The following is a 10,627-nucleotide window of genomic DNA, read 5'->3' on the forward strand; positions in this document are numbered from 1 at the left end:
CAAAGTCATCACCATCCCATATGGCAAAGGGATCATCTGTTGTTTCCATGACTTCGGGTGGGGGCAAAACCTTCTTTTCTTCGACGTGCATATCTTCGAAAACGTGTATGAAGGTTTCGATGTCGTCGAACTTATCAACATTAGGGAGAAGGTGTGTTTCTGGATCGTTGAAGATCGGTTTTGACATTGTAATAAGTTTAGGCAAGTTTAGGAAAAAATTGTTGTGTATTTAAAATAAAAGATTTTAAATATGAATTATGGCAGGACCGATAAATTTTTAACCAAATATATGTTGTACGTTACAATTTGGCCCAAAAATATTTTTTTACGTTAAATATTACCCGATTTATATGTTTAGCGTTAAATTATTTCCCAAAATATGTTGCAAATCAATTATTGGATGGGGTAGGTGGATGGGGTCCGTATAAGATTTTTCTCCTCAAAATGTCTTTGAACATGGAATTAATAAGAATTCCAACTTTGACAATGGTTTTCAACATAAAACTAACGTCCACATTACAAAAGAAGAAGAAAATGATCTTTATTCAAAATTCATCTCCGACGTTGAAATTCATTTTTGGAGATGAATTTCAAAAAAACTTTAAAAACCATGATTTTGAAAACTCACGTTGCCAATGAAAACAGCTTGAAACATCACGTTACAGTTGGTTTTCTTTATGTTAAATTTGATGACAAAAATCACGCTTCAGACAGATTTGGGATGAATAATAGCGTGGTAGGTGGAAATGGAAAACACATGGCAGATTATTATTCGTCCACGAAAACCCACGGGGAATCTCAAAAACTCACGAGGACGTTGAGTTTGATGGGCTATTTTGGGAAAATGAAATCTCACGTGCTATTTGATCTTTTCTCTCTGGCAATTTGTCACATGCACCCCAAATAAATTCAAATCATTATAAAACAATATAACATGGTAAATTGATAGATTTTTCACAGGCAATTTGGCGTCATGCTAGGGCTCCACTAACTCACTGATTCACTGATTTTAGACTAACTAAACCACCACTCACAGATAAGGTCCACACTTCTATGTTCATCATCATCTTATTCACAGACATAAACACCAGATCAGATTGGTGACTTAAATCCCATTAAAAATCCAACATCTTTGTGGATTTATCTTGTTATTCAAGAAAAAAAGAAATGACTTCAAGAAAACTGCAAGTGGTGTCTCCTGTTCCAGCAGATATAGATATTGCAAACTCTGTTGTTCCTCTGCATATTTCTGAGATTGCTAAGGATCTTCATCTTAGTCCTGATCATTATGATCTTTATGGTAAATACAAAGCAAAGGTATCAGCTTTTTGCAGTTGAATATTATTTTAATCTTGTTTTGTTAGTGATTTTGATTTAAAGAAATTTGGGTGTTGATGGGATTGATCTAAAGATTTAGAAAGATGCAATCTTTTTGTTAAATTAATTGGAATCCAAATTGGGTTCTTGATAATCTTGGATGCAGCATTAGGTTTCAAGATAGAAGTCAAACAGTAGATGTATACTGGGGTTTTGTCATTTTGTGATTGATGTTGTGATTTGAATATGTGATTATTGATTAGTGTCAAAGTGGTATCTTTCTTTACTAAACTTAAAATTTTAGAATTATTGTTTGGAATCAAGTAAGTGGTATAAATTCTCCATCTGGAATATACTAAGTTTTATTTATTATCAAGAGTCAAAGTACTGATCTATTCTTGGACTGAGGTATTGTATGATTGATTTAATGATTTGGGTATGTGTAAATTCAAGATTTTGTTGTCAGTGATGATGTAGGCATGTGATTTTTATAAGATTCTTTGTCTTGCAACTCTTGCTGATCTGGGCATGTGAAAATTTTAGAATTCAAGATAAAAGTCAAACAATAAATATTTACAGAGACTGTGTGACTAAATGCAATACTCCTTTGAATTCCAAAGTGGCATCTTTCTTTTCTAAACTTCAAATTTTAGGTTTGTTATTTGAGGGTAGTACTAGGTTTCATTTATAATCAAAAGTCAAAGTACTGATCTTTTTCTGGACTGATGTATTGGGTGGTTGATTTAATGATTTGGGTGTGTGTAAGTTCTAGATTTGGTTGTCTGTGATGATGCAGACATGTAATTTGTTTTAAGATTCTTTGTCTTTGCTGATTTGGGTATGTGAAAATATAGGTTTTACTGTCTGTGTTTGATGAACTTAAAGACAGACAAGATGGATACTATGTTGTTGTTGGAGGTATCACTCCAACTCCTCTTGGAGAAGGCAAATCTACTACTACTGTTGGTCTTTGTCAAGCTTTGGGAGCTTTTCTTGATAAAAAGGTAACATTTTTACATTATTTTGACCTTTTTGGAGCTTTTCTTGATAAAAAGATAACATTTTTACTTTATTTTGAAATTTTGTAGCTTTCTTGATAAAAATAACATTTTTACTTGATTTTGACTCTTTTTTTGTTATATAGTGTTTTTATTTGCCTTTCATTATCATTCTTTAAAGATTTGATCATATTTCTTGAACCATAAACATACTAGCAATTTCAGTTGTTATGTTGTAAGTTTCTTTTAAATGTTTTCATGATCACATTCTTGACTGTCACCTATGTTCTTAGGTTGTCACCACCCTTAGACAACCATCACAAGGGCCCACATTTGGGATCAAAGGCGGTGCAGCCGGTGGCGGTTATAGTCAAGTCATCCCAATGGATGAGTTCAATCTTCATTTGACCGGTGACATCCACGCAATCACCGCTGCAAACAACCTTCTAGCCGCTGCCATCGACACCCGAATCTTCCATGAAAACACACAAAAAGACACTGCCCTGCTTAACCGATTATGTCCACCAAACAAAGAAGGTAACCGGGAGTTCAACGACATCATGTTTAGACGCTTAAAAAAGCTCAATATCACCAAAACAAGACCCGAGGATTTGACCCCGGAAGAAGTCAACAAGTTTGCTAGACTCGACATTGACCCGGACAGCATCACTTGGAGGCGGGTCATGGACGTAAACGACCGGTTCTTGAGGAAAATAACTGTGGGCCAAGGCCCGGATGAGAAGGGAATGGTGCGAGAAACGGGCTTTGACATATCGGTTGCTAGTGAAATAATGGCAGTTTTGGCCCTCACTACATCTTTATCCGACATGCGTGAACGTCTCGGGAAAATGGTGATCGGGAACAGTAAACGAGGCGAGCCCGTGACCGCTGACGATCTCGGGCTCGGTGGGGCCTTAACCGTTCTCATGAAAGACGCCATCCACCCAACCCTGATGCAGACCCTTGAAGGCACCCCAGTCCTTGTCCACGCGGGCCCGTTTGCCAACATAGCTCACGGGAACTCGTCAATAGTAGCTGACAAGATTGCGTTAAAGCTAGTGGGGCCAGGTGGGTACGTTGTTACCGAAGCAGGGTTCGGTTCTGATATAGGAACTGAAAAGTTTATGAACATTAAATGTCGGTATAGTGGTTTGAAACCGCAATGTGCGATTATTGTAGCAACTATTCGGGCTTTAAAGATGCATGGTGGTGGCCCACTGGTGACAGCTGGCAAGCCACTTGACCGGGCTTATGTTACTGAAAACGTGGGCCTTGTGGAAGCAGGGTGCGTGAACCTGGCCCGACACATTCAGAACACAAAGGCGTATGGTGTGAATGTTGTTGTGGCGGTTAATAAGTTTTCAACTGATACTGATGCAGAAATTGCTGCTGTTAAGAATGCTGCACTTGCAGCCGGTGCATTTGATGCTGTTCTTTGCACTCATCATGCTCATGGTGGAAAAGGAGCGGTTAGTTATATTATTATCTTACACTCAAATGTTAATATCATTGTGTTGTTAACTTGCTATAAATTGTCCATTTTGTTCCTAGGTTGACCTTGGAATCGCGGTCCAAAAAGCTTGTGAAAATGCAACACAACCTTTGAAGTTTTTGTATCCTTTGGATATAAGTATTAAAGAGAAGATAGAAGCCATTGCAAGATCATATGGTGCTAGTGGTGTTGAATACTCAGAACAGGTATCAATTTAGAGTAACTTATTATTTGTGTTTTTATCAGCTTGCACTTTGCAGGTTGTGTGCTTTAACTTCAGTTTTTACAAATAAACATCATTTATTTGAAAATTTGTAGCACATTAACAGAAGTTAGATTTTCTATTAACTTTTTATAAAATGACAATTTTACCCCTACAACTTTCTATATATATATATTTTTATATCTTTTACTCTCTTTAATCACTTTTATGTTATATTTTTTTTAAAAGTTAAAAAGTAATTAGTCAACTTATTTATTTTTACAAATATATATATATATATATACTTTTTATAATTTATCTATTTTCATTTGTCTGATTAAGTAATATACATACCTTTTCACATTCTTATCATCATTTTTAAACATGTAAAATAATAATCCGATTTTTGTGTTAACATGTTATAGAACACAACCTGCAAGCTGACCTATAGTTAAAACACACAAAGTGTAACTCACTCTATAATTTATAATCCAACTAAACTCTACTCAAATACGCGCCATATATCATTATTAACGATTATTATTATTATTTTCTTTTTTGAAGGCGGAAAAACAGATTGAGATGTATACCAAACAAGGCTTTTCGGGTTTGCCAATATGCATGGCAAAAACACAATACTCGTTTTCCGATAATGCATCGGCAAAGGGGGCCCCATCAGGGTTCGTGTTGCCAATTCGGGACGTTAGAGGAAGCATTGGTGCTGGATTTATATACCCGTTGGTTGGGACAATGAGCACAATGCCTGGGCTTCCTACACGACCGTGCTTCTATGACATTGATCTAGACACTGAGACCGGACGGGTCAAAGGGCTTTCTTAAGCCTGTGTATGAAGAATGTGGTTCGGGGGTTTGGTTGGTTGAAGTTTCTTTGATATTCCAAGTTGTGAAGTTTGAAGATATTTGAGTTCTTGTGCTTGGTTTGTTGTGTATTAGATGAATAATGAATGTTTTTGGCTTGCACATTGCCTTTGAAATTGTAACCAAAGAAATAATCAACTCAAACATGGTAATAAATTATTCGAAAGATCAAAATTTTGAAGTTGTAAACGGGCCGGGTCACTTTCGGGCTCATGGACACGTTCATTTAAACAGGTCGTGTTTGAATTGAACAAAGATTCACGGGTTGACCAGTTTAACTTATTTATTTTTATAAAATAAAAGAAGTATTATTATATCATAACTTTTTATAATTTAAAAGTTTTAACATCACATAAAAGATTTTTTTTTTTTAAATTTCAAGTTACACTGGTCGTGTTTGTGTCAACCTGTGAAATTAGTATCGTGTTTGTATTCATGTGTTTTACACAATTTTAGGGTTCGTGTCCGGTTCGGCTCTCCAACTAACGAAGACACCCCGTTTAAACTAAGAAATCAAGGAGGGTAGTTTGGTCAATTTCCATTGGAAATGGATCAAGTAGAATTTAGCCAAAATTTATGAATGCTTAAGTAAAAACACAATCCATTTATTCATAATTATATTACAAAATCTTGATGTCATACAAATCTATGAATTAACCACCCTGCAGTTCTTCCTAATCTCACCAGCAGCTCCTGTGAGTGGTTGTATATTCCCCATTTTGATCATGGAATTCTTAAACTCCTCGAAGAAAATCTTCGGGTTTTTACTATAGAGCTCAACAATGCTTCGTGTAGTCGTCTTAGCCTGCTCGCTCGAATACAGGACTTGATCAGATTCAAGAACTCCGCGTCCCTTGACCAAGTTTTGGAAGTAGTTGTTGTCAAAAAGATCAGTTGAGTTCCAGTCAAGAGGCGTTGTTCGGCTACCATCTCCATTGACAGGACACAGATTCTGTAGGCCCGTTAACATATTCTGGTCAAGTAGCGTGCTGTCAGGAGCATTCGTTCCAGAAAAGTTGAATAATCTGTTTCCAAACGTTGCACAACTTGCTCGCCCGATCGTGTGTGCACCTACACATAATTAATATGTTACGATATTCGCTAGAGCTTAACTTAATCGGGTTTGTTCACATGTGAAAAAGTTGGTTTATTAATTAATCAGATAACAGATTATTGTTACAATAATATTGGGAGTTATCTACTAAATTACGTGTTTATCGTTTTTGTGTTCTTGATATCGATTCAGTACTTGAGCTAAGCCCATTAGTATAAAGTAACAAATGGTTTGTTTGCAAGAAACCGAAAACTTAAGGTACCTGAAAGTGACAACATCGGTAAGGTTAAGGCCCACGGCTTCAAACTTGAGAGTAATGTTATCGACAGACTCAAAGGGTGCGGGTAACATTAAGTTAGCCCCGGTTTGGTTGGCCACAAGTCCGTCTCGTCTTCCTAGTAACACCTGCCAACCTGTTCCTCCACTCTGCAAATCATATAATATTCTGGTTAAGTTTCGGGTCGGTTTTTAGTTTTGTATGCTGTTTTGTTTTGTTTCTGATGTTTTGATACTAACCAAGAGAACTGAATCTCGGGCAGCTATGGCCAGAATATCAGCACAAGAAACTACTCCACTGCATGAGCTTTCAACCGCACTTTTGATCGAATCGATCACCTCATATCCCCTAGCCGAATTATTATTTGGTAAAGCAAACTTCTCTCCATCGGCTCCATCAAGTAAAATCGATGCGTCACAACCCTGTTTGTTTAAAATATTTCAAATGTTAGAGCAAAGCATAATGTTTCAAATTATATATATATGAACCTGAGACCTCTGCTAAGATTATATATGGATTTATTGATTAGAAGTTATAGTTACATGACTTACATTTACAAAACAATCATGGAAGTGAAGCCGAAGCAAAGAAGCTGCCATTCTCATTTCGGTTTTAAGCGCATTCATAAGTTGTTTCCTTACAACGGTGAAGAGATTCGGGCATGATTTTGAGTAGAAATTTGTTGTTAGTTATAAACCATGCAAAACTAATCTTGTTTGAGGTCTTCATGGTTACAACTTACAAGTGATGTTTTTTTATAGAGAAAATGGTATGTAAGTGTAGTTGGAGATTCACTAATTTATAGGCAATTGCATATGATAGTTGGAGAATATAGAATACCTTAAATTGCAGCTTTACAAGATCATGGAGGTAGTTTTCTTGACCACAACAAGCATTAGTGCATAATCGGACCATGCGTAAACTAAATTAAAAATTGGAAAAGTTTTGAACAAACAAAAATGTGATTTTAATCAGAAGTTGATATATATTTTGTCTTAGTGGTTGCATGCAAATATCTTTGAGTAAACTTTAGTTTTCGTCGTTAGGAATTAGGCACCAAGAGAGCCGACCTGTCTGGGCTCTGTTTATGCCTAGGCGCCGAGGGCCTGGCACCAATAGAGCCAACCTAGAAGGGCTCCATTTATGCCTAGACGTTAAAGCAGTGCAAGGCGTTGAGGGTCAGGAACTGCACAACCTAACTGATCAGGCATTGCAAATTTGCAATAGCCTAACGAGCTTTGTTGGCCAATGGCCACGCTTATTTGAGTTTATTATGATGTTAGATGTGAATGGGAGTTCCAAGGGGTAGCGCTCCTGGCTGGGGTCGAGCCAAGTCAAATTTGAGTTATTTTATATTGATAATTATTGTTGTATTAAAAATTCTTTAGAAAATCAATTCTTGCAAAAAGTCACATTAAAATACTAAGACTCTCGAGATTTGGAGTTGGCTTGGATGATGGTTAATGGCTTGCTTAGGCTAGGAAGGTGTCGTAATAAAGGCTATCAGATACCTTAGACACTACATTAGCCCGGTTAAGACACATGTCATGATAAAATGTTGGTAACTCACTTTGTCTAGAATTCCATATGGGCCTCATTGGTGTTTAGTGGTGCCTAAGGGGGTTATGTGTCAACATTTCATTCGTTGGCTATGCTTGTTTTGGTTAGGATCTTTTTTAATTGGAAAAAATTGCCAAAATAGACATCGTTGACCTTTTTTTTCCAGTAATATCAATATCAGGTTCCGCCCTGTCGGGGTAGACGACCAAGTCTTAGCTGGCTCTTTTTCGGCATTGAAATTAAAAAGAAGTACGAGGGGGCCCACCTTATATGTATTATTCAACTAGGAGCTGGCACGTGTTACAAGTAGGCTAAATTTAGCCTACAAATCCACTTAGTTAATTAGCTATCCATGTCACATCATCTTGTAGGCTATAAAAGACACGTCTATTTAGCCGACATCTCTTTTCTTCAAAAGGCTAAGAGAAGAGAAGTCGGCTAAGCCCGAGTGTGTTTTTCTAGCCTACAAGATGATCTGGCACATACGGATAACTCAGTGGAATTGTTGGATAAATTTAACCTATTTGTGACACGTTTTAACCTAAGTGGAATTGTTAACCTATTTCTTCAATAACACACACCATTAGAGGAATTGAGTGTAATATGGGCCGGCTAAGGCTTAGCATCCTTAGCCGACTGAGCTTAGTTGGCTAAGGCTTAGACAACCCGGTGCTTCCGGCTGACCACTCCCACCCCCCCCCCCCCCAAAAAAAAATTAAAATAAAATAAAATTTATTACATTTTTTTTCTACTTACTAGCTACTGACCCGCACCATCGCTCCACCTCCTTGGACCTATAGACCACCAATTTAAGGTTATAATATTAATGTTGACACTGTTAGGTTTTTGACACATGCATGAGGGTGTTCAACTGAGAATTTTAATACTATAATACATTAGCTGAAATATTTAAAAACCTCATAAAATAGTTATTAGCAAAGAGTGGATAGTGACTAAATAAGCATTTGTAGTTATAGTGCTGATGCAGAGAGGCTGCACATTAAGAGTAAACCCTGCAATCAGAAGGCTGCATAAACTGAGTCACCAATTTTAATATTGCTAAAAGCTATAGTTAGTCAAATAATAGTGGCTTAATTAACTCTACCAGATTGTATAAAATATGTATATGGATTACCAACAAGGCAACAAGTTCATGAATCAAAGCAAACTCAACCTTATCATGAAACCGGCCGGTATATATCCCTTCATTTCCACTATTAATCTTTATGCATATTTTGAATCAACTTGACTATTAAGTGATGGTAACCATCACTAACTTTGTTTCTATAGGGCAATCTGCAAGTATTATATCTATAAACAAAGTGGTTCTTATTTTCGTTTGTAACTCGATCCTTTAAAAATTAATACCCATGTTTACATAAACCTTTTCATTCATAATCACACACTCCTTTAAAGTTAATACGCAGTTTGTGTCGAATGGTGTTTTTTGGTTACAAGAAAGTGTGACCAATATACAACTTAATAACAATATATCAATTGTCTTTAACATAACACTAAATAAAGTGCATCTAAATTAAAGATTATTAAACGAACCAAGGTTTAATAAAACACGACATATGATATTTGTAAGTTAGTCGTTCCTTGCTGATGAATATTTCCTATGCCCATTAAAGTTACGATATATTTGCAAAACTCTGTTGAATGCTCGGCCGAACAACAAATGCGCAACTGTCTTCACCGATTCCCAGAGTCCAGCCGTCTTAACTACCGGTTTGCATGCGTGTGCAATATTCTGAATATCAAAAAACACGAATGGCTAAGTTTTGAGTTTAGATTTAAAAAACTAGATGCAGCATTTGATTAAAGTCTCAATGAACAATGCAGATTGTTGGAAAAAAGAATCTAAATTAATAAAAAAAAAATGGGGCTTACACTTTAAAATGAAGCAATGAATTTTAGAATGTAATTGACATCTTTTAATCATCCAAAATTATGGTAAAGGAAAGCGCAAAGCAAGCTATCAAAAAGTCACATTTCGTGATTTTCAGCGAGATGCGTAATAATCTTATAGCAGGTCAAAAGTGTATACATGACTAACCAAATGACACGGGTCAAAGGGGTAGACATAAAATCCTTTTAGTATTATTTAGCATGTTAAGTCGAATATTATGTTGATCCAGTTGTTGACCATGACCCGTTAGTTTGTTGTTATCTAATAGTATAATTTATTTGGGTTTTTGACCCGTCATTTGATGTTTATATAAATGGTATAGAAAAGAGCGATGATCTTGAATCTTTTAATGTGTTCGATCAAGAAGGATTGAACTTTCAAGTGTATGACACCGAAGACATGACTCGAAAACAAGGTATGGGTTATTGTAGTATTCATCATCAGCGAAAGCATGGGTCGCGCGTATAAGTTTGGGAAACTACGAGTTCACATTTAGTAAGTTTCTTTTGTACCCACCTGATCCTGATCAACTTCCATCGCGTGCATAAAATCGACCTAAAATTAAAGAAAATACAACAAGAAAAATGAATTAAATAACATGTGTAGTAGCATATATAAATGATTTCTAACAATAGCCTTTTTCCAATTTATATTTAGTCATTTCAACAATTGCCCTTTGCTATTGGTGGGATATACTGAGTACGATGATGATGATGATGATGATGAACAATTGCCCTTTGCTGGTCGAGTCTAAACGAGCCAAACTGGTTTTTTAAGCGTATCGGATTGGACTAAAAAAATGGTACAACCGGTTTAACCGGGGTGAATAGTTTACTTGTAATTTCATATAAGCGTAACTTTAATTCAAAAAATAAACAAAAAGTATATGATTCCATTATAAAATATAATCCAAAAGTTAATCTATAATAAAAAAAA

General features: G+C 36.1%; 2 protein-coding genes across 2 annotated transcripts; one reads left to right on the plus strand and one right to left on the minus strand.

Annotated features, from left to right (window-relative positions):
* The first annotated feature begins 1,031 nt into the window (after positions 1 to 1,031).
* On the plus strand, positions 1,032 to 5,038 carry LOC143612259 (formate--tetrahydrofolate ligase). Its single transcript, XM_077086286.1, has 5 exons — positions 1,032 to 1,317; positions 2,172 to 2,321; positions 2,609 to 3,784; positions 3,867 to 4,013; positions 4,574 to 5,038. The coding sequence occupies exons 1-5, from the start codon at positions 1,168 to 1,170 to the stop codon at positions 4,847 to 4,849; spliced, it is 1,899 nt and encodes a 632-aa protein (XP_076942401.1). The 5' UTR covers positions 1,032 to 1,167; the 3' UTR covers positions 4,850 to 5,038.
* A 496-nt stretch (positions 5,039 to 5,534) lies between these two features.
* On the minus strand, positions 5,535 to 6,902 carry LOC143612268 (peroxidase N-like). The gene is made up of 4 exons (XM_077086292.1): positions 6,771 to 6,902; positions 6,459 to 6,641; positions 6,205 to 6,368; positions 5,535 to 5,913 (listed from the first exon to the last, which is right to left on the minus strand). Exons 1-4 carry the CDS (start codon positions 6,843 to 6,845, stop codon positions 5,535 to 5,537), a joined length of 801 nt encoding a protein of 266 aa, XP_076942407.1. The 5' UTR covers positions 6,846 to 6,902.
* Positions 6,903 to 10,627: the final 3,725 nt, after the last annotated feature.

The sequence above is a fragment of the Bidens hawaiensis genome, unplaced genomic scaffold, assembly GCF_021521415.1.
Source record: "Bidens hawaiensis isolate Kalapana, Puna unplaced genomic scaffold, B.hawaiensis_p1.1 tig00034181_1, whole genome shotgun sequence".
Lineage (NCBI taxonomy): Eukaryota > Viridiplantae > Streptophyta > Magnoliopsida > Asterales > Asteraceae > Bidens > Bidens hawaiensis.